At 43.5% G+C, this 24,023-nt stretch overlaps 2 protein-coding genes across 4 annotated transcripts; both read left to right on the top strand.

Annotated features, from left to right (window-relative positions):
* Positions 1 to 531: 531 nt before the first annotated feature.
* On the top strand, positions 532 to 11,913 carry scel (sciellin). Of its 3 annotated transcripts, none has more exons than XM_068572362.1 (24): positions 532 to 556; positions 4,764 to 4,792; positions 5,215 to 5,284; positions 5,443 to 5,499; positions 5,622 to 5,693; positions 5,833 to 5,865; positions 6,249 to 6,284; positions 6,386 to 6,433; positions 6,526 to 6,588; positions 7,083 to 7,145; positions 7,390 to 7,461; positions 7,559 to 7,606; positions 7,712 to 7,762; positions 8,493 to 8,528; positions 8,631 to 8,696; positions 8,794 to 8,865; positions 8,949 to 8,996; positions 9,791 to 9,871; positions 9,992 to 10,060; positions 10,179 to 10,241; positions 10,334 to 10,399; positions 10,959 to 11,067; positions 11,303 to 11,405; positions 11,517 to 11,913. In XM_068572362.1, the coding sequence occupies exons 2-24, from the start codon at positions 4,780 to 4,782 to the stop codon at positions 11,531 to 11,533; spliced, it is 1,356 nt and encodes a 451-aa protein (XP_068428463.1). In that variant the 5' UTR covers positions 532 to 556; positions 4,764 to 4,779; the 3' UTR covers positions 11,534 to 11,913. The 3 variants fall into 3 exon arrangements, with proteins under 3 accessions (XP_068428463.1, XP_068428462.1, XP_068428464.1); XM_068572361.1 differs by lacking the exon at positions 532 to 556 and adding an exon at positions 3,577 to 3,652; XM_068572363.1 differs by lacking the exons at positions 532 to 556; positions 7,390 to 7,461 and adding an exon at positions 3,577 to 3,652.
* A 602-nt stretch (positions 11,914 to 12,515) lies between these two features.
* Positions 12,516 to 23,738, top strand: slain1a (SLAIN motif family, member 1a). The gene is made up of 9 exons (XM_068573218.1): positions 12,516 to 13,100; positions 15,052 to 15,182; positions 18,026 to 18,142; positions 19,752 to 19,847; positions 20,008 to 20,157; positions 20,827 to 21,168; positions 21,702 to 21,890; positions 22,076 to 22,403; positions 22,880 to 23,738. Exons 1-9 carry the CDS (start codon positions 12,670 to 12,672, stop codon positions 22,953 to 22,955), a joined length of 1,860 nt encoding a protein of 619 aa, XP_068429319.1. The 5' UTR covers positions 12,516 to 12,669; the 3' UTR covers positions 22,956 to 23,738.
* Positions 23,739 to 24,023: the final 285 nt, after the last annotated feature.

Here is a 24,023-nt window from a genome sequence, read left to right on the forward strand (position 1 = left end):
TCTAGCACATACGTTCCTCTCTGCTATTATAATATGCAATCATATACTGGTCCATGATAAATAGAAGTTGGGACCATATGCACTGTGTTGGTCTTGTACATGGAAGTACTGTGTAACTGTAAAATGTTCCCATTCCATCTTAGACAAGCCTCCTTGAGACACTCATTAGTTTTCACAAAGGCTTTCTATTACATTTGAGTGGTACATTGAGAAGTCTCTCCCAGCTGAGGCCTATGCGGCTCAGTCTACCTGGAGCAAAAAATGTGCACCTTTTTTTATGCATGATGTGGCATGATGTGGGTCACACTTGGCACGCTAGCAGATGCAATATGTGTTTATTTATGCCTAAAAATCAAATTACATGGGAATATATAAAAGTACAACATGCACATGTTTGTGTTTTTTTTACCTTCTGACAGGAGTGGGAGCAGGAGTCCTACAGGGGGAGGAAACTGGGAGACACGTGGGGTTACAGCCAACAGTATGGCAGAAAAGGCCAAGGCGCACTGCGATTCCACACAGGAAACGGGTGTCTAATACGTCTGGAGAAGTACAGGTGTGATCTGTTTACGTCATGTGTACAATCTATCTATCATTTTGTCCCCCTGATACTGCAATAGTATTATGTTGGTGTAGACTGCAGGCCACACACACCACATCTGTTACACGGCTGTCCATCCTTGGAGAAGGATGCCTCCCCTGTCGCTCTTCCTGAGGTTTCTTCATATTTTTTTTCCTCCCCAAGATGGTTTTTGGTTGGAGTTTAAATATGATTTAAATCGAGGGCGTAAGAAATGTATGGTGTTGTTGGCTTTACAGATTGTAAAACTCCTTTAGGAAGAAAAAAAATGTGTTATTTGGCTATGTAAAAAGGAACATGACTGATTTAACATGTATCCAGGAAACGCATTGCAAAAATGCTATAATGAATCTCCTGAATGGCCCAGTTCAATTTAATGTCCTTTTTTTTCTTTCTTTTTTATGGTGGTATAGATGTATATTTGTGTGGATGTGCATTCAGAACTACTGAGAGGGAGAGAGAGAGAGGTAGAGAGAAATAGAGAAAGAGATGTACACATGCCTGGTGCTGCTTTATTGGCTGGCAGGCGGCGTGGCGGCCCAATGACAGGCGAGGGGTCGGTCTACGGTCTCCCCTCATAGCAACCCAGGAAGCATTGGGAGATTATCATGCGCAGTATCACAGCAGCCAGCATGTATCGGTGATGACAGCTGACTCGTCTGTACTGTGATACAACTTAGAGACCGTCATATTAGGATTTCTGTTTGAAATGTTGAAGGTGAAAAGCAACGAGTGACATTTTGTCGGCCTTCTTTTCCTGGTTGCCTTTAGGTTGGAGGTCATGAAAAAAAAGATGTCGGTATCGTTGGTTTGGGGTGCCTAAAGAAGCGTCCGCATTCAAAGGGCTGTCTGGTTATGCTTGTTATCTCGGATCTGTCCTGTGAGGAGAAATGGAGGGAGGAGGAGAGGCGGGTATCGAGGCCGAATGATGCTATAGATCAGGCAGGAGTGTCACAAGCATGACATGAACCAGTGGAGATGAAACCCAGTTGGTGTACACACATCAGGGAAGTGAGGCGGTTGTAAAAGAAAATCTAGATGGGAACTGAACTATGCTTCAGTCAAACAAACAAAAAACACAAGGGTGATGGTGATAACGAGTAAAGGCAGAATTATTGTGTCTATTTGGAAGTGATCTTTCTTCAGTGTTACATCTTGATCTTCTCATATTCACTGATGACAGATCAGGTTTCACTCATTCCTGCTGCTCTGACTCACCAACTAAATGATCAAGATGTGTATTATCTTGAGCCACTTGTGAGATTCATCTATTTCAGGGTTGCGCAACACAATGTTGCCATTTCCATCATTGCAGCTCTATCGCCACCCAGTGGCAGCCGCTTTCCACTTGAGAGCAATGCATCCATAAAGAGGGCAGCTTGTTATTGAGGGCAGGGATTCCTTCTAGGTGCCTGCCAGCTGTTTCTTAATGACAATGGCACATTTGAGTTTGATTGTGGTTCATTTGATGACTCAAAGTTCATGTTGATGTCCTCAATCAGCTGAGCGTGTTGCCAGCTCAGCGAGACTGAAGTAAGCACGGTGGACTTCACAGTCACTCCTTTTATTAATGTTCCATTCAGTTGGGCTTGTTCGCACAAACCTGTCTCTTTAACGTTTGGAGGAGCAGCTGGATCAGTGCAGATAGTCTGCATTCCTCTAGCCCTGTCATCGAGACCGGGTGGAGTTCACCTCAGTATCATACAGTTACACCCCATAATGCTATGCACCTTTCATATCTTTGAGTGGTTCACACCCCACAGTCGCAGACCTTTACATTTGGATTGTTGCTTATACATTTTATGGGTACTCCTAATGATTTTGGACTGCTGTGTCTGATGGAACCCTAAATCTTCCATCACTGTCGGAATGTGATTGACCCAGGTATCAGTCCCTCTTTGGACTGGCACTACAGGTGCTGTTGATGTTGAATGTCATTTGGTAGAGGTTTGAGTGCGACTTGCTCAGGTATCAGTCGCTCACCTTGTTATCCCTTCATGACCAGACTGTGATGGTGTCAGTAGTTCATTGATCAGACCTATTAGCAAGTGATGAGTAATGCCTTCACCTGAGCTTGAAGTTGAAACAAAAACAAGTTGAAACCACTTTTTCTTACAGTACTTTTATCAGCATAAATGTGTCAAGGGCAAAGTTCACTGACAGACATGTAGTGTATGTAAAAAAGGTTTATAAATACATTACATTTCATTTAGCTGACGCTTTTATTCAAAGCGACTTACAATAAGTGCATTTAACCATGAATACAAACTCAGAACAACAAGAATCAAGAAAGTACAATTTCTTCAATAAAATTAAACCAAAAAGTGCGATTAAGTCCCATTACTTATTCAAGGTGTGGTAAAAAAAAAAAAAGATGTGTTTTTAGTTTGCTACGGAAGATGTAGAGATGTTCTGCTGTCCTTAGGTCAATGGGGAGCTCGTTCCACCATTGAGGAGCCAGGACAGCAAACAGTCGTGACTTTGTTGAGTGTTTAATACGCAGTCATACTGCAGGGAAAGACTTTAGAGGAGGCCCTTTTTTAAAATTCTCAAGACAGGTCAGTTGTATATATCTAGAGCGAAGACCAATACACACAGTATGAGTTCTGTATAAGCTCTACTAGCAATATGTCACAGTGTATACGCATACAAATCTTTCAAGTAGGGGACTCTTGTTAGAAAAGTGTCTCCATTAAATTAAATTCCATTCATTTCAAAGCTATAGAAGATCAGAGAAGCGCAGGCTCCCACACCCACATAGCAGTTCTGCTTCCTTGACACTCCAGCGCTCCACCCAATGCTCTTTTCAACCCTGAACAGACAGAGTAACAATTACTAAGGCTGCACCAGGGGATGACGGAAAGAGAAAAATCTAGAGTGAGGGCTGGAGAGAGTGCTTTGATTGTTGTCGGAAGCCACACCTTTGGGTGTCCTTGGAATCTCCTCCCTTATGGTTAAAAGCAGAAGGAGTGACCAGGGTGTGATTGCAAACTGCAGAGGACCAGGCAGGTGTTTAAGACCTGAGCTATTGTGAGACTTTTAATTCATCCAGTCCGGCCAGTCACAGTAGAGGTACGTACACTGTCTCTTTCTTTACTCTGATATGTTCGTATACGGACATTTCTGATTTCTTTGAGTGCTTAGAAATGATTTTGAGTGTGATACATAGCTTTGTGAGACAAAGACGCAATAGTGCTGGGTAAATAGAAGAAACTCATCATGTAGATTATGTAATAATGTACTTTTAGTTCCTTTTTAAGTGGCTTTACTTGAATGAAATGCATGTCGTGCTGATGTTGGGGATACACCAAACACACACGTACTGGATTTCATGTCTCAGCTTGCTGTTAACTCCTATTACATTCACATGAGCCTTTTCTTTTTGTTTGCCTCGAACACTGATTAGGTCCTGGTTTCAGACGCAGTGTGTAACTGGACAGCACAGCTTGGATTCTTACTCTGTAATCTTCAAGAGCAAAAGCTGTAAATCTTCTACTTTTACGAGGCTCACTAAAGCGCAGACACAGAGATATGAGATTCCACTCAATCGATTTAATTAATCTCGACGGTTCAGAAAACTCCAGGACCAGATCTGTTTTAGCTCTTCTTGTTCGTTACACGGACCTAACAAACTATTTCACTCAGATCATGGATTATACATGCACTAATAGCAGTCATCACACTGCATGTTTTGTGACTGATAGTTAGAGACACGATGCATTTACAGTTATACCTTCCTTCACAGCTATTTGTCTCAGGGCTCCATGGAATGGAAGTGTCTGGGTGTGTGTAGTCAAAAGAGCACAATCTTTATCATTAATAACTAATGTCCCCGGTACGCCCCTCTGTTTTGCTGACAATGGTGTGTTTGGAGAAGGCGTGCCTTCATGTGGGTACAGATCAAGACAAACCAGTTTAAGGGCTTGATTGGTGAGTCTGGGGTTGAGCAGGACTTCAGTTGATGAATACGCTTCTGCGACATGTTCATAAAACTGATCCGAGGAGGAAATAAATGTGACACGGCCACACTGTAAAGAGAAGCATTGTTCATTTAGCTGGTGTAGTGATTTCAGGTGAGACGTCATACGAAAGGTGTCACAGCACCTCCTGGTGGCTACATGCGTTGTGGAGGTTCATTATGTGACAAAGTCTCTCCTCTCTCCCTCCTCTCTCACACTTACAGGTGAAGTTCCAAAAAAATGAGCAAGCCTGGTAAGGAAATATATATATATGGAAATATGTAAAATGATTAAAATGCTTTTTTTTTAACTACCACTGGTTTCAACATCATGAACATTTTTGTTTAACAGAACTACGGGATTCGTGTTTTGTCCATACCCAAAGGTTACATTTGTCAGACGATGCTCAAAGAATTTTACATTACACTTATAGACTTTCTGATTTAATTCTTTGAGATTTTTTTAAATATTCATTTTTAGCTCCAATTCTTATTCCACCTTTTCAGTCTTTTTCAGAAGACAATACAAATGTAAACAGGTAAAGAAGTTGAGACCATTTTATTTTTTAAACAATACAAAACGAATAAAATGGATAAAAAGTGTTTTTAAAAAAAAACAAAAAAAAACAGATAACATATTTTTAAAGCTGAACTTTCTCTCGTGTCGTGTCTCCAGGCAAGATCTCCTCTCTCCTGAAGGACGGCTCTTGGATAAAAAAACTTGACGACGAGGATGAAGATGTCGAGTGAGTCACCTGATTATAATCCAATACAATGTCCTACACATACACATAGCTGTTGGGTGTGTGAAAAAAAACCCTCCTTCTACATTCCTTTTGGCAAGACGCAGTGCTGAGTCATCTCTACAAGTGAATTAATCGGATCCTTTTTTTTTCTCCTTCAGCCGAGACCCAAACTTTGGCAAATCTATTCTGGGCCAGCGCAGCGTAACTACTGTTGGGTAAGACGCACATTTAAACTCCCATAACATCCTTCTGGCATCACTCCAAAAACAAAATGATGGGAAGCTATCATCACTGTGGCGACTGAGTTGTTAATCCTTCTTCTTCTTTTTGCTCACAGTCCAGAGGGCGAGGAAGTAAAAACCACCATAACTACAAGCAGGTCAACATCTGTTCAGGCTCTCTCCAAGAAGTATGACTTGAATAAACATTCTGGTATCTTTTTCAGACGATGCAGACATGCATGCTGCTGTTCTTTCCAAATAAAGATCATGTTAGCAGTCATATTTTTTAAAAAGCAGAACATTTAAATGTGGTTTCTGTCGTTGCAGATTCAGCAGCAGTCCGGACGAGCCGAGCAGCGGGTTGGTACAGTTCATATTTATTAGTTCTTTTCATCCTCTGTTCAGGTCAAGGCACCTGCAGTGACTTTAAGCAGAAACTGTGGCTATAAATAAAGCTTCTCCTCATCCAGTTAAATTTGGAAATTGAACATTTTGTATTTGATCCGACTCTCAGTTGACTACTTCAATAATTATGGCTCTAAATCATAGCTCAGTTACACATAAGTGTGATGTTCCGGACCATTTGCGTGCGTAAATTCTCTCTAACCTCGTTGAATATTTATTGAATACCGCTGTCCTAGACCAAGAGTTACCACTTTATCATAAAACAACTATATACAATATAGCTTCTCCTTTATCTTGAGACAAAATCCTCTGATTAATCTGCCTCTTTTTTTTTGCAGCACATACTCCACCCTGAAGTCCGATCCTCCCAGCAGGTGTGTGACGCTCCAGTCTTCTACACACACAGAGCAAACATCGACAGAGAACCATAAATATAATGTGTGATTTTGTTGTTGTTGTATTTATGGCATCACAGCACAGTCACCACGTCCAAGACGACTGTCACAGAGGAACCTAAGACCAGGTACACGACGAATACCTCCAATCCAACCAAACAAGGAAAAATATCAGGCCTGAGCATTTTTGTGACGTTATTTCGTTTTACTTCTCCTGCAGCACTACGACCACCACGATGTCCAGGAAGAGCTCAACCAGTGACACAACCTACTCCACTCTGAGGTAGAGAACGTCACCTTTTATTTAGCTTTATTCAACCCGATAAAATCAATTGAGAACCAATTCTCATTTACAACGATGACCTGGCCAAGAGGCAGTAGCACAGTCCACACAAGTGACACAAACAGCACAGATACAATACAGTATGACAAACATGAGAAAATAGCTCAGAACAACATAGGTAGATAAATAAACACTATGTACAAAAAAAGGCAGATTACTGGATGTTCTTTGTAAAAATGAAAGATAGAGAAGTGAGGGCTGGTCAGCAGTCAGCTATGACTTGTTGCAGCTTTTGTTTGAACATGTTGAGAGATGAGCGCTGTTAGTTTGAGTGTGTTTTGTAGGGAGTTCCAGTCATTCGCAGCGGCAAAATGAAAGGTGTTAAGACCATACACAGTACGGACTTTTGGAATGATGGACCTTGTCACTTTGTCATCTTGTCATCTCTCGCGTTAAGTCAGAGTCGGTGTGAATGACGGCTGTTTTTCTTGCAGCTCCACTGGGCTCAGGAGTCCCACCGAGACGTTCACTCAGCGTGTCCAGTCTTCAAGCAAGGGGTGAGATATATACGCTGCTGTAGGACGGAAGAAGTACTCAGATCCTTCACTTAAGTCAAAGTACCAGTACAATGATGTAAAAAATACCCTGTATTAAACATCAGTAAAAGTACAGAATAGTAATCTGAGAAAAGTAAATCTTAATCCGTCTCCGTCTCGTACAAGTACCTCAAAATTGTACTTAACTACAGTACTTGAGTGAATGTACTTAGAAACTGATTTGACTTTACGTCTTATCACACAGGCCTCAGTACTCGAGCTACTCGCCCAGCAGAACCACCAAAGTGACTGAGACTTCTCTCTCCAGCAGTGAAGAGTGAGACGCGAATGTTACAGATCCCTGATTACAAATCTGTGAGTGAGTCACAACACGATTTACATGTATGTTCAATCCAACCTCTGTTTCTCTGCAGCGCCGGGACCAAACTGTACGACAAGGATGATTACTCTCCCACAGACAGGTGACTTTTTTTATTCAATGAAGCTTTTGATATTATATATGTCAATTGTGAAGCCGCACGATCACTATTTGGGCTTCATAATGACGTGTGTTTTCTTCTTTACAGCAAAACAACTGTCTACTCCACCGAGAATGTGATGGTGAAAGGCAGCCCTGAGTGAGTTTTCTTCCCATAGTGGCCACGATATAGGGGAGGCTGCGTATGCCAACATTCCCCATCAACAAATACCTGATGATGCTGACTAGTGGCGCTGAGACCCATATACAGCCGCATGTTTAACTCCTGTGTGAACTCTATTATCCGGAAAAACAAGTAGAACCATATCAGAGAGACGTATCATTGGAAAGAACATGGGCGTTGTCGCGTACAACTCCCTGTTGCTGTAATTATTGTTTATATAATATATCGGTAGAGCACCAAATGTGTATTAGTCCGCCACTGAAAGTAGTCCCCAACAAATGAATCCATTTTTGCTCAAAACATCAGTGCACAGCTGTTTAAGAAAAAGTATTGAGCCAGTTTTTTCCAACAAAAGAAATTATAGGAACGTTAAAATGAAGCAATAGGCTTGGGGCCGAGTGCCACTGACCGGCTTCATGGCTGTAATGGTAATGATGCAATAAGGACTATTTTTTACAAATATTATCTGATCAATATCCATGTCATTTTTTGCGTTTTGCAAGTGAGACTATGTCACTCTTAAAAAAAACTAAAAGATATTCTGAGAAATAAGAAATCAATAATTGTATTCTGTCATCAGGTATACTTTCTGAACGCCCTGATGGTGGAGTTGCTGCAGGGCAACTTTTTGTTCTACTGTGACTCTGACACTAATTCAGTCATCGGCATTGACATCAAATTTCTTGTCTTGTCTCATTTCAAATAGGATTAAAACTACAACCACAACAAGGACTTCCTCTTCGTAAGATAAACCTTCATCAATTAGTATTTCATATATCAATATATATAAATAGTTTGATAAGAATACTTATCGCCATATATTTATAATACTGTTGCTCTGCAGGGCTGAAGATGACCTGTATGGCACCCTCCTGCCTCGATCCATCACTGACCGCACTTCTTCTATCAGGTGAGATGTCTCCGTGAATAGTTATTCTAAAAACAGCCGACCGTCTTAATTATCCCATCATTTCAAAATGAACATGTCGTCATTTTCTCGAGTGCAGCAGCAGCATCAGCAGCAGCACCAGCAGCAGCATCACGAAGAGAGAGGTCATCACAGTGGAGAGCAGCAGAGGGTGAGAGCTGGATTTGAAGGGCCGAGATTGCGCAATGGTTTCATACGATAGTTTCTTCTGACGTTGTCTTTTGTGCCGTTCAGGGTTGAAAGCTCAATTCTGTCATCGCCGTCCTCCATCAGAACTACCAGGTAAACATGCTATAAAATTCTATGTACAGTATGAGTACCTGGTAATAATGGGTTGGCCGATTGTTAAATGTAGTTGTCGAACCCAAAATATAATTTGTATTTGAACTGATTTTACATTACATTTTAAAGGTAGGGTATCTATTGGCAGAGGTGGAATGTCATATGTTAAGTATGTTTCCATTAGTGAATTATCAGCTGAAAATAAGAATTGTGTTTTTGTCAGCTTCGAATAAAACGTTTATTTAGAAATAAGGAGCGGATCCTGTTCAAGGAGCCGGCCGCCATGTTTCTACAGTGGCTCAGAATGGACAAACTAAACACTAACGTTCACATTTTCAAGTTTTTACGTTGGTTTGTTGCAATCTGCAACCTCGACACTAGATGCCACCAAATCCGACACCCTACACCTTTAAGGAGGTCTATGAATAAATGATTTATTCTTCACTAATCTAAAAGCTAGATGCAGTTAGCATTTATTTCATGGTATTTGGATCTTTGACTTGTTTTTACACGTCAACAAGCAAGACGGGGAATCTAAAACCACCCTAGCGGCTCTGTGACGCTGCACTTCAGCACAAATCAGCATGCTAACATTTGCTAATGAAAACAAAACACACAGCTGAGGCTGTTAAAAACTAACAGGCTTTATTGAGACAATCGATACAACAAAAATACTATTGTGATACCTTAATTATGATCTAATGTCTGACTTTAAAGAACCAAATGAATACATAAATAAAAGCACTGTTCAGATGCGACCTCGTCCAACTCATTCGTGCCTCTTTGACACACAGCTACAGCTCGTACTCCGAGGATCTTCCCTCCACCCGCACCACCACCACCACCCGCAGCATCAGCTCCACCTCCAACCCCAGGTGATCATTTTACCATCATCAACGTCTCTCGCACTCAGACACACACACCTGTTGTCTGTACGACCAGATTAAAATATCCTTCTCGGTTATCACTAATCCTTCCATTGTTTACACACGCAGCGATGACTACAGCAGCGACAACTACAGCAGCGACAACAAAAGCTACTCTTACTCCAGACCGGACTCCAGGTATTAAGCAGAGCAAACCAAGCTCTCGCATGATGATTGTTCTACTTCTTTTTATTTCTCAGAGTGTGCGTGAAGTAAGAAATATCACAAAATGTGGTTCATTTCTGTCTTTGTGCAGTTACGAGTACAGCAGCATCAGCAGTCCCACCTCCTACGACTCAAAGTCGTACAGGAGCAACAGGTATTCTGTGACTTTGAACACCGCTTGGTTTGACATTGGTAGACAAACATTATATGATAATATATGATATGATATCTGCTTAACTTTCACAGCAGGTCGGATGACGCTGATTTAATCTACTCATCCTCCACGAAGAGTGTGTATGGAGCTCCTGAGAGGTAGGAAAAGTGCTACAGCATGCTTACAAAGACGTGCGTCCCAACATGGTGATAGATCAAATGTTTGCAATGCTCACCGTTTAGCATGCTAGTAATTTACCAAGTAGCACAAATGTAGCAAAGGCTGATGGGAATTAGATCTGCCAGCCTTTGGTGAAAAACCAAAGTATTGCACAATTGTAATTACTGACATGATGGTTGTGCTGTGTAAGAAGTTGAACGACCACCAGAGATATTGGCAATTGGCGATCCACCCAACAGTGGTTGAGCCAGTTCCCAAATATACACCTCATGGTAGCACCACAGGAAATGCGAAGGGATCACCAACGTCTTTGGGATTTCTCGTCTGAGTACAGTCATCGTTTTGACTTCAGTGAATCCGTCCAATAGCTTCACCATAGTTTCACCAAAGACCGAAAATATAATCCGTTTGGCGGCCGTTTGAAGTCAATATAGTACAGAGCATAAGCTAAGATTCCTTTCTACCAAGCTCCTGTTTCCAAGGTAATGCATGAACTTATATGTTGTTGTTGTTGTTGTTGTTTTCTGTCCCGAGCAGGTCAGTGCTTCAGAAAGACCTGTGCACCTCCTGCCGTAAGCCCTTCACCGGGGAAGCCAAGATGGTCCTGGATGACATGAAAATCAACTGCCACGCCTCCTGCTTCAAGGTGAGCGTCCCTCTTTAGTCTCTGCAAGAAGCACTGGTTGAAGTGGAAGCATTGAGATTCTTTAACTAAGAAAAAGAACTCTGTACCTCCCATCATTACTTTATATCTTTACACCTGGGCTTTTACTGGGACAGGTCAAAGCGTCTTCTGCTATTTTCTCATTAGTACGTTGAGTTTGGGGCAATTCCCGTGCACCTCTTTCCCCATGTGAGAGTGTGTGTTTGTGTGTCGTCAGTGCGAGGTGTGTAACGGCACGCTGGCTCACATGAAAGCTGGGGACAGCATGTGGATCTACAAGCGCATGGTGCACTGTGAGAACTGCTTTGAGGTCACCAGAGGTAAGAAAATAAATAAATAAATGAACGATGAAAGTCAAAGGTTTGCTGAAAAAAAGATAAGAGTTCAACTATAATATATTGTAATATTCTTCTTTTTTTTTAATTCCACAGATAAATGGCGCCGCTGAGTTTCTCCCAAACCCTCACGAGAGAACAAGCACATATGATTTCAAATGGATTGCTGTTCATCGAGGTGTTTTAGGTGACACAGGTTCTCCTGTACTTGTGATTTTACAAGCTGACAATGTTTTATCTGGGTGTTTTGAAAAATTATGACAATTACATTATGAATATAATTTGAAATACCTTTGCAGCTCGCTGTAAACTGCTGTCGACATGCCAGTGCTGTCTCTGTACCTGAGTCTTCTCACAAACTTGAGACAGCACATGATATTCTCATATGTCTGCAGACTTTATTGGGATTGTGTGATATGAGATGTTGCAATATTTAGGGCCGGGGGCTTTTTCTGTGTGCAATAAAAGCAATCAATATATCTGTATCTGAAAATATGTCTGTTCATTTGGCGTGTATTGCCGTCTTTTCGTTAATATACTGTCTATGCGATGAAATACCATTTGTCTTTTGAGTAAATTAATAAATAGTTTGATATTACTCGATAGAAATGTCCTTGAAAGAGCATTAGGATGTTTATGTGTGTGGGGGGGAGATACAAGCAATTAAATGAATAATACAAACATTTATCAGAGACTTTCTCATTAGTGTCTGGGGTGGGGGATGATGTTGGTGGGACATTCTATTCAAAATGATGTCCGGCAGTCAAATAAATTATTTAGATATGTGCCGTTTTTATGTTTGCACTCATAGGCTACCAATCATGCTATGCATTTTTATTTTTTTTTTGATTTAAAAAACCTAAAGACATGATTGAATCGATGAAACGCAAAAAAGTTCTTCTAAAAAAAGTAAACAATGTCATACTCTTCGTGTGCGTGCATGTGCACGTGCGTGCGTGTCCATAGTAAAGGCTTCCTCAGCCGTGGTGTGATGGGAGTTGAACTCCAAGCTGCTGACCAATGAGATGGAGGCTGAGCAATCATCCCAGCAGCGGCAGCAGCAGCATCATTGTGTGTGTGAGTGTGAGAGAGAGAGAGTGTGTGTGCGTGTGTGTGTTTGTGAGAGAGAGAGAGTGTGTAGTAGTAGCTTCAAACGGGGGGAATCTGGACACCCTCTCTGAATTGAACAGGACCCTCTGCAGGCAGGCCGTGCTTTCTTTCTGTCCCTTCTCAATGTGCTCGTTACCAAATGGAAGCAGAGGTGTTGAACCCGCAGATGATGGCAGACGTCAACGGCAACAGCAAAATCACCAACCCGGAGCTGGAGGTGCTGAAGCTGCAGGAATTGGTCCGAAAACTGGAGCGCCAAAACGAACAATTGCGGACCAGAGCGAACGCTGTAAACAACAGCTCCGGCGGCCCTGCGCATCTCCAGAGCCCGCTGTCGTGTCTGCTCGGCGGCACGGCGTGTCCGGGTGACTACGTCCCCGGCAAATATGGCCTTCCGAGTCCGACACAGTCGCATGCGAGTCCGGCGGAGGAGCCGTTCGCGTATTTTCAGCCGAGCTCGGTGTCTCCTGGCGCCGCCTGCGCCGCCTCGGAGGACCCTGCCACCGTCCTGGATGAGGTGGATATGTTGGACCTCGACGCCGCGCTCCCCGCCGGAGAGCCCGATAGCTGGTAACCCGCTCCGTTTTATCGTGACCATGCACGTGTGTGTGTGCATTTACAGTGCATCACTGTTTATCATAGATGCTCCATAGGCCACAACATTATCAACTAGCCACATATGTATTTTTTTTTTTTTTTTGGCATCATATGTAATTCTACCCTCTTATCGATTACGTTATTGATTCCAGGAACAGACTCGCAGACTCCACCACGCAGAGTGACTTATCTCAGGGTTGTTTTTTTTTAACAAGAGGTACATAAATAAATAAATAAATAAATAGGAACAAAAACTGATTTGACACAAGCAAGTGGGCATCCCAGAATGCACCGTGCGTGCAGCGTAGGAGTCTTTCTCAGAGTGAGAGCATCGGGATGAAAGCAGAAACAAAGCTCCACTCCGGCCCGTGGTGATCACACAGCCCGCGGGGCTGAGAGGCAGCTCACACGTCTGATACGCAGAGCCGGCTCTGCGTATCAGACGTGGTGATGTGGAAGATGGAGCTCACGGCTGAATGCAGCACCAGCGTGTACTTCACCCATCCAACGGGAATAATTGACCCCCGAGACGGTGCAACACCGTGGCCCAGTTGTTCAGGGAAGACTTGAGCTCATTTTCTATAGATGACACATCATCTCCAAAACCAAACTCTTACCACAATGCAGGTCAATTTATGTATCGATAACAATATATATATCACAATATGTTATATTATATTTTACTATATAATACGGCTTTATATTACTAGTATGGATATTGATATTTCTAGTAATTTAGTAAATATATTGTTGTTGTTTTTTACAACTGAAGTACTAAATAGTTTCTTATTTAATAGTATGTAGCTATCGGAAATCACACACACACACACACACACACACACACACACACACACACATATAGATATATACATAGTATCCATGGTTATTTAATAAATACATAGTGTTTTTATACAACTAATAAAGTACTGACAAGTTTTCATTACATTAAGAACTTCAGGGCAAATTTTAAAGAACAGTTGTGAAATTAGAGAGAAAATATCCATGAATATTTCCAGCTATATAAAGACTTTACAAGCATGCACACAGATACAGATTCATTATCATCAATCCAGATTGTTTGGATTAGTTAATACGTGCCAGTTGTAATCAGCTGAGATGATATGATTGTGAATCACGATATCTCGATGTATGATTTTGTCACGACGTGAAAATGTTGAATCATCGCCCAGCCCTATTTTTCAGGAATATATAACGCCTACATATTTAGTTTATGGATTTGTTTTGTAGTCTTTTCATTATAAGCAAAATTCAGAATCAGATAGCTAGTTTTAATACGTCCAAGGGGACCCAGTTTCCATTTCTTTTGGGTTTTGTCTGTGCGGGTTTATCAGCTCACTGTCAGTAATGACAAGGAATTATCTGGAATATTTATCATTTTTGGTTTTGAAAAAAAAGGCTCAAGTGATGAATCTATTATCCAAATCCTGTGTTGATGTTCTGATCTGTTTATTGACTGATTGTTTCTGTGCTTCAAGCGTCTGCAACCCACGGCGGGAGGAGATACTACCACCTTGTGCCCCACATACTCACATCCTCCATACATCACTGCACCCAATGAGAATATCTCCATTTGAATTTTTAGTGCACACTGTTGCTTTCACAGTTTATGTTGCTGCCAGTAAAATGGCAATTGTTTTTTGTGGAAATGTTGATCTTTACTGTGTGCTGGTCGTCGGATTTTATGAAAATCGCTCCCTTTACACAGCCACAGGTTTTACCTTTGCAAAGTCATGCCTTCGCCTGAGAAATATCGGCGCTGTAAAATGCGTCCCTACAGATCTCAAGGCTGTACAATAAAGCAGCCTCTAGTTTATTTACCCTGCGCTCTCTCCAGACAGTAACAATATGAGCTTCGCTGTAAAGGTGTCAGGACTGAGTTGTGGGTTGTGCTGTGTCGTTGCAGGCTTTATGTAAGTCCCAAAGCCAAGGGCGACCGTGTCCTCAGCCCTCTCCTGTGGTGCAGGCAGGTACTGGACCACCCGGGGCCCGAGGCGGAGCTGGCCAAGATGACCCTCTGCCACAGGCTGGACCAAGGTACTTTACCGCTCAGATTAACGGCCTTCCACTGCGGCCACATCTGGACATCTGCCCCTTCCGTCTGCTGACATGCGATCATAAGCAATGACACGCTTCGCCCACAAAGCGTCTCCCCGTGCATCAGGATTTCAGGGGCCGAGCCGTGGGAGCGTTTCCCTGCACACCGCTCGATCGCTTCGAACCATTTAACTCTCTCTCTTTAAATTTATGGGTTTTTAAGTACCTCAGTTGACTTCCCACAGAGTGATTATTTTCTGTGGTAGCTGGAAGGTCTCCCATTTACACATTGCAGTATCGCCAGAGAACAATTAAGATCACTTTAAGGGATTTGCCACTCTGCTGATATGTCTATAAATAAAGAAAACAATTCAATTTAGAGGAGGCCATACTGTGCTGCTGGATGGCATTGCACTGTGTCAGGTGGAAAACAGAGCAGAGGGGGTGATGAAGCTGCAGTACCATTATTACACTGCACCACCAACAGGTGGTTTTACAGACACATATTTGACATCTCTGACTTTTAAAAAGGATTGTTAGAACAAAACAAAAACAAGAAACAAAAACAACAAATATGTAGTTCAAATTCATTCAAATGTGTTTATTCCCTTTCTTGCCAAGAGTTGGATGAGAAGATCGATGGCACTCTCGTGTCTGTAGGTCAAAATGTAGCTGGAGCCATCAGCTCGTTAGCTTAGCTCCGCGTCAAGACTGGAAACAGAGGGATTCCAGGATGTCACGGCTCCGCAGCCAATAAGCAGTCAGCATAACTGCCCCTAAGATCCCACGTGTCCATGTTCACACGTCGGATGTTGTAGATACAGAGGTGCTGGTTGGTGGACAGAGTCAGGCTGTTTGGCAGCTTTCAGCTGTTTTGTGAATATACATGGACATGGAAGTGGTTATCTACCTTCTCATCAAACTCTCAGTAGGAAAGCAAATAATAGTAATTTCTCAAAACATTGAACTATTTCTTTACATTTAAATTTGGCATTTTCCCGAAAAACAGTTTGCCCCTTCTGTCTGGCAACACCTGACACCTGACTAAAAGATCCTCACAGCACACGGGACGCTCCAAGCTCACCTGGGTTAACTACAAATATTACACAACCTCTCTTTAGGAAATGGCTCCCACAAAGTATCTTTCCATGCACACTGACAAGAGTCCAGGCTTAGAGTCTTGCTCTGGTGTTGCTCATATTTAGAATACCCTGCTATTCGGCGCCTTGTATGCAAGGCGGTAACACTTTCAGGTTGCCGAGGATGCGTTGCCGTCTTTGACTTTGAATCCACGTCACACAAATCCGTCATTTCCGTATGAACCGATGAAGACGATGAGGATTTGTTTAGCTGGATTAAGCTTCTCCATCTAATCATCAGTCCGTGAGTAAAGACATTGCATCACAGCGTTTTCCTTTCATTTCATCATGTAGGCTATTGTTACATCATGTCATCCTCCTGTTTTGTAGTTTTTCGGGCTAAAAGCGGCATCACTCCAGCTGAGTGAACCTGGATGCGACCAACCAGGACACTTCAGGATCACTTCTAGTGTGCTACTGAATCACATTTGCTGCTTGACACACTTTTTTTGCGATTCAAGGCTTTACAGTTTCTACACATACGAGCGGGGATATGGTTGCCATGGAAACCTTGCTTACATTAACCGGGGTTTTGAGACTCGGCGCTCGCAGCTCAAACGGCCCAAACAAGAGACTCGTGTGCTGTTGCGTGCATGAATATATGCTGTGTGAACTTGCTCGAGTGCGTGTGCTTTGATTTTTAATATTTAAAGGGTTTTCTCAGATCCGTCACCCTCCCGTGTCCAGACTGTGATTCAATAGATTTGTTTGTCTGTTTGGATGTTCATCAGTGTGTGTGTGTGTGTGTGTGTGTGTGTGTGTGTGTGTGTTTCACGGCCCTCTTCTTTCTCTCGGAGCTGCATTCAGTGAAGGTTGGCTGTCCTCCTCTGGGTCATGAATGCACCCTTGTCTCTGAGCCCCAGTAGCTGTTGTTTTGTGTAACCTGCTGTGAATGCGAGTTTCATCCATTAGCAGTCGAGCCTAATTGTGTCAGGAATGCCAAAGCGCTCCGCTCCGTCAGGTGTGTGCCTCTCCGACTACCAATCAGTGGTGGTGGTGTGGTGTAGGGGGGGGGGGGGTCTGCGTTGACCAGCGGGATCCACGTCGCCTGAGGTCAGAGACGAGTACCACTTTCTAACGAGGCTTTAAGAGTTGTAATTAATTGTCCTTTATGAAGACTTAATAGATAGTTATTAAGCCTTTCGTGAGGATGATATTTGAGCCTGTCACGCTTTCCATGTGAGTAGTTTATTACTGATCCCTACACCTGGATAATTATGTTTCAATCGTTATGACAGCCGTTAGTTACAGCTTATAAACCTCATTGAAGTAGATGTGACGACAGCGTGTGCCATGAAATGAATAAAGCGGGAGACATCTGAAGCAGTATTAATGTAACCTCCACACCCTCAAAGTAGATCTAATTCTGATTTTGGGAATGCGACGTAGCCTACATGCGCAATCCCTGCTTATCCTAAGATCCCTCCAAAAAAAAAGATCTGCAGTTTAGCCCAATAAGCCGCAGTGGTAAGCTAAACCTCGTCTTACCGTATCAGCCTTGTCTGTCCGAGCCGTGACCCGATCATTTGAAACACCAATACTGATCTGTAAAAAGCAGATTAACATTTTGGCCGGAATCTAATCAATATACACTTTGTGTGAGTGTGTGTGTGTGTGTGTGTTTGTGTGTGTGAGGTTTGTAAGTGTGTGTTCCGAGGTAAAACAATCAGTCTAATGTGTCCTTCTGTGCAATCTTGTGTTCAGCTAAGCGGTGGCGAGGACTCTCCTCGATCCGTCCGTACAGCTGCATAGAGGGACTGTCCACCCTCAGCTGCCCCGTGCTGCCTTACACCAAACCTGCTGCACCGCCCGAGGCCCCAGGTAACACACACAGACAGACACCACACAGGCCTGCAATTCCTGCTCGCCTCACAGGAGCCACTCCCACACGCAATGAAGTGATCGGCCGAGATTCATGTTCCGTGAACGCCGACGTATCATTTAGGCCAGTAGTTCAGCACTAAACTGTTGTTATGGTTCTCATCATCTTATTCACAGCCAAGCAGTTCAGCACTACAGACGGCAATGTCGGCCTGCTAGTTGGTCCACCTCTTTGAATATAAAAGCATCTAAAAGACTGATTACATTTATTACGGTGGCATTTTGTGCCGTATCAGGATGCATCCTGATGAATGAGGTGATCGTTCAGATCAGCAGTCCAAATTATTTACCTATCCCTGTAAAATAGCTTTGAAAATCTATGAGTTGGATTGGACCACAAATCATGGTCCCCGGACGTTGTGTCCTAATAACTTTGGCAGGGCTCTCGAGTGTCACGCATTAAGCGTGACTGTCACGCATTACGGTCTGAAGTCACGCCCTCCCGCCACACATCGTATTTCTCACGCTGAAAAAAAACTCGAGGCTATTTAATGTGCCGCAGCGTGCACACATGACCTGGTCGCGCTGCCCTCACCACGGAGGAATCAAGGACGTCTCCCTTGAATCCCCTGGAGGTCTCCCGTAAGGAGGAACTCATCAGCCAATAAAAAAAAGAAATGGGTTATGGATTTATGTCACGCTTGCCGGTCTTCAAAACTTAAGAGCCCTGCTTTGGTGTATCCGCTGACTTTTATCTTAATGCTGCCATTTGATGTGCAAGATTGTTTTTTAAGTCAAGCGTATAGACACAACCTTTTGCAAGCGTTAGCGTGCTAACATGCCAAACTAAGATAGTGAGAAGGAAACACATTACTTGTTGGATATGAGCATGTTAACATCTAGCTCAAAGCACTGCTGTGCAGCCTCACACAGCCTCTAGTATGGCTGTTGACCTCCACACATTCACACAGATATGCCTGGAAACTGCCCCGTACAACCAGAATCTGATCTGTTCGGACCCTGAACAGTGTTGCCCTTTCATTTTCCCCGCCCAGCTTTATCCTGCCAGTGTGGGGACTCAAGCCCGCTTTACTTCTGTCTTTGTTTTGACATCAAACGGCACACAAAAAAAAAGAGGAAATATCGAAATCATAGGATGTGCAAATGAGGGCTAATTAGTTTACAATTTGGCTTGACGTTTAAAGTCGATCAAACTTCATAAAGAACTACCAACTCTCACTTTTAAGCTCATAGCTCCTTTTCAAATCCAAAGCAATAAGAACGCGGAGCCAAAAGTGCATGTCGCTTCTGAAATACTTTTGGAGCTCTCTGCATGAACATAACCCAGATTCCTAAACAGCCTGTTACTTGCAGTTTACAATCAGATTACAGCAGATTCCCAGGGAAGAGATTATCAGGTCATTCCCTCGGACAGATGGAGACAAGCAAGCCCAAACCCCACCAGAAAAAAAAACCCAGAAAAAACCTCCTGCCCGTTGATCCATAATTTATATTAACACAAATATTAGTGAGTTGAGCTGTGATTTGCATGTTAACGATTACATCTTCTCCCTCTTCTTTCCCTCTGTTGTTCTTCTCTCCTTCCCAGCTCCGTTGCCATCATGCGCTCAGTCTTTCCTCCAGCCTGTGAGGGCCGGCCTCAGTGACAGAGCGCCCACCTTCCTGTCCAACTCCACTCTCCACAGTAAGACCTCACTGACTCCTCGTCTTCTCATCTCCGCCACTCACTGATGTTTCAACACTCGGTTGTACCACGTGCCAGAGTCTCCTGGTGGTAGAGATGTGACTCTGTGTGTGTGTGTGTGTGTGTGTGTGTGTGTGTGTGTGTGTGTGTGTTTTATTAGACGTGGGCCGCCGACACGCGGCAATCAGCCCCCAGTCTTCCCTGGACAGTGAGGTGGGTGTGTCCGAGCTGGAGGACGACTCCATCTCGATGAGCTACAAACTGCAGGACATGACGGACGTGGAGGTCATGGCACGGCTTCAGGAGGAGAGTGAGTCCACTATTGAAATAGGTTGCGGATCAAACTGCAGTTATGGGAAACTAAATAAACCGTTCATGAAAAACAACCCGATTTTTTAAAGTTTGAATGTTGCTTTGATACTTAGCATATCAAAGTTGAGCGCCAGGCCTTCTCTCTAGCTGACAAGTTGGCATTCCTAATATGAAGCTACTTCATTACAGTGATTGTGGTTCAGAACTTTAGAATCCACACATCACTGAGGCTAATGTCACTCACACAACTACACCACTACGACACTGCTACAGAAAACACACAGCGCACCCGCTTCCTCTCTCTGTCTGACCCGACACACGCTTCTTCTACATTTGGTGTCCAAGAGGAGAGGACTCAACATCCTGCTTCAATCCAGGTTCACACAAAAGCCTCTTGACCATACTTTTCCAGAAGGGCTTCTATTCAGGGCCACAAACTGACCTGAAGACGGGCTCACCTGGGCCCAACCGTTGGCTCTCTAGGTGGCTGGGGCATGTACGGTGGAAAGTTTGTGAATATATGTTTTGCAGTTGGAATCTTGAAAACTGTTGGGGATCAGTACGCATTTAAAATGCACTTTAGTGACAAATAAATGTCTTATGGTTTTGGAGACTCCCTAAGAGTTTTTTAATTGAGGCTGATCTGTTATGATCTGTCACCTCGTAGGTCTCCGACAGGACTACGCCTCTACCTCGCACACCACCACCGCCACCGCCAGCCGGCGCAGATCCAGCTTCTCCTTGCACTCCCTCCGGCGCAGCGAGATGGACCTGGAGGAGGAGGACGAGGAGGACGAGGACGAGGGTTACGACCAGCTCCCGCCTCCCCAGCCTCGACTGTTCGGCTCTATGCAGCGGGGCGGCCTGCCCCACTCTCACACCTTCTCAAGCATCAGAGACTGCAGACGCAGCTCAATCGCACCTCAGTTCTCACTCAGCGGACTCTCCCAGTACTCTGGACCCTTCAGCCTGACCACGGAAACACACACAGCATACAGGAATAGCACAGGTGAGTGTTTCACCAATACCACGAAGCTGAACCTTTTTTTTTCCGTCAGGGAAATTAATATAAATGTCCCAAACACGAACTGACAGAATTATCCGCAATCAAGTTACTGACCAGTATATTTCCAAGAAAGATTTAAAGAGTGCTTTCACATGATTTAAAAAGCATCCTCTGTCTGTGTTATCAATTACATCACAGATTATCATATCTAGAAGAATGCGTGCATGCATTTTTTAAGGGTTTGTATTACATCAGAAGGAATAAACTTTGAGAAATGGCAGAAAATGGGATTTATTTTTTTTGTTACAGAGTGTGAGATGATAATACTGACACATATTATGCTTTTAAAGCAAATAAAGACAACAGCCAGCAGCAGGTTAGCTTAGATTAGCATTGTGACTAGAAACAGAGGGGAAACTTTAGATCTGTCCAAAGCTAAAAGAATTCAGCTACCACATTATTTCCATTATAAGTATTCCTGTAATGTCGAGTGAAAAGTTCCCACGCTTCCCACAATGTCTCATCTGGTTGCATAGACAAGCTACGGAGAAGCATGCCCAACCTGATCCGAGCTCCCAGCATGCCCAGTGTTCCCAGCATTCCATGCTTGGCTTCCCCTGTCAACCCACCCTCCTACAGCCCCTCCTCCTTGCCAACGATATCCTCCCTGCGGAGCAGCCAGAGCTTTGACTCCTCCAGTGGGCTTGCACGACTCCAGTCCTCCAGTAAGAATCTTTTGCTTCAAGCTCATGAATAGAAATGATCTGCTCGCGGCTCATTTCTATTCATGAGCGTATGTTGGGCGTTGGTTTCTGAAGGCAATCGCAACGTTTCAAACGCAGTGACTGCAATCCCGTCGCCCGACGGTCAGACTCCCTGTCGTCTAACTTCCTCTCCTGCTGTGCCTCAGTTCCCTCCCCAGGCCAGCTCACCCAGCGGGTCCAGAGCGTGGGCAACTTCCCCACCACCTCCCGACACCCGCTAAAAGCCACGGCCTACGTGAGCCCCACGGTGCAGCAGGGTCCTACCTCCCTGTCCTCCTCCGTCAGCCTACACTCCATCCCCGGCAGCGCGGCGCTGCTTCAGCCGCTCAAACCGAGCTGCAGTTTGGTGCCGCAGCCCCTGAAAGCCGGCGGCAACCAGCCGGCCATCGCTCGCAGCTCCCTCCCTCGCCCGGCTTCCTTTGTGGGAACGAGTGGAGTTCCACGCGCAAGCAAAATCACCCAGCCCACACGCAGGTTTGAGTTCAACTCAGTTCAGTTTACTAGCCCAAAATCACAAATTACAATATTCCCTCGGAGGGTTTTACGATCTATATACAACATCCTTGTCGGGTAGATGTGCAGATGACACATCTCCATCCATATTTTAAAAACTGATTGCATGGTGTGTTTTCATATGTACATATTTATAATTATCTAATTTTGTGGATGGATGTTTCATGCTCTTGGTCGTACAAAACAAGCTATTTAACAAGCTCATCTCGTACTCTATAGGATATTAAGATGGGCTTTTTTTTAATATTGTTTACTACGTTTTACAGACCAAATGGTGAATATGTATCGAGTTGGGATGCAGCCAGGTGTTTAAACATCATACAGATAGTCCCCAGGGAGGTGCTATAGTTGAAGGTCGAACTTTAACAATCAGTTAGTCACGGTGCTTGAGGATGACGAAGCACCTTTTCATCCTTTTCATTTCTCCTCATCCGCAGTATGCTGACTCCTCCAAAGAGCCTCGCTGCCCTGACGGCCCTGAGGGACGGCAGCTGGAAAGACGGCTGCTACTGAACCCAAATGAAACGGAAGCTGAGGAGGGGTCGCGGGGCGACGCACCGATTTCAACTGTTGCCGTCAGGAGGGACCCGGTCTTGGGCTGTGACCCGAGAGAGAGAGAGAGAGAGAGAGAGAGAGAGAGAGAGAGAGAGAGAGAGAGAGAGAGAGAGTGTGACTGTTAGCATTTGGAAAAAGGGCACCGCTCTTCACTGAAGGACGGAGAACCGAACGGGTCCAGCAGGCTGGACCGTCACATTACTACCTGCCGAAACACAGACTGACACACAATGGAGCAACCTGGCAATATTCTGAGAATCAGTTGTTCAGTGTGAACTGGATCTTCTTTGATGTGTTTTTTTTTTAATTTTCATTATTTGTCAACGTGGATAGTTACAGTAAAGCTTAGGGGAAAGACAGCCCACGTGTTTGTACATGCTTTTAATGATTTCATTCCACTAATTTAGCAACTATTGATTTTTATCAGACCGTGTGTCGGATATGAAGTTGAACCTGGGATTTTGTTACATCCTGTGCCTGTTAAAAAGTAGTGTATTTCATATTATATTTATTGGCTGGACCTCGCAGCACTTTTGATCAGAACTATGATGGACACATCAGAGTGTTTCCTAAGTGAAGTATGACATTGGTTAAAGTAAGTGTGCACACATTATCTTTTCCTTTCCTCATTGTTTACATAAGAGCTGAGATTTTGAATGCTCTTTGAAAAACATGATCGCTGCAATGATATTGCACAAAGGGCCCTGATGCTTTTTATGGATGACAAGACTTTAAAGTACACATTTTTAAAGTGAATAAAGACTTTCAAAAAAAACAATTCCGAGTCTGTCTTGCATAGAGTTAGTTCACTTTATTAAAGTATGAGAGAAAATGAATTCCTCAAAGGGATTAGCTGCAGTGATCAACTGTAGATGGCATTGTTACTCCACTGTACACAGCGACAGGCTGACCTTCTTTAGGACAATATGCATTTTTTGAGTGTGTGTGCTTGCTTTAACAAAAAAAAAAGAATAGTTGATGTAGAAAACAAAAACAATAGTTTCAAAAAGTATCATTGTAAATCTT

This window comes from Clinocottus analis, unplaced genomic scaffold (genome assembly GCF_023055335.1).
Source record: "Clinocottus analis isolate CAN_PGR_092001 unplaced genomic scaffold, fCliAna1.0.p SCAF_12, whole genome shotgun sequence".
Lineage (NCBI taxonomy): Eukaryota > Metazoa > Chordata > Actinopteri > Perciformes > Cottidae > Clinocottus > Clinocottus analis.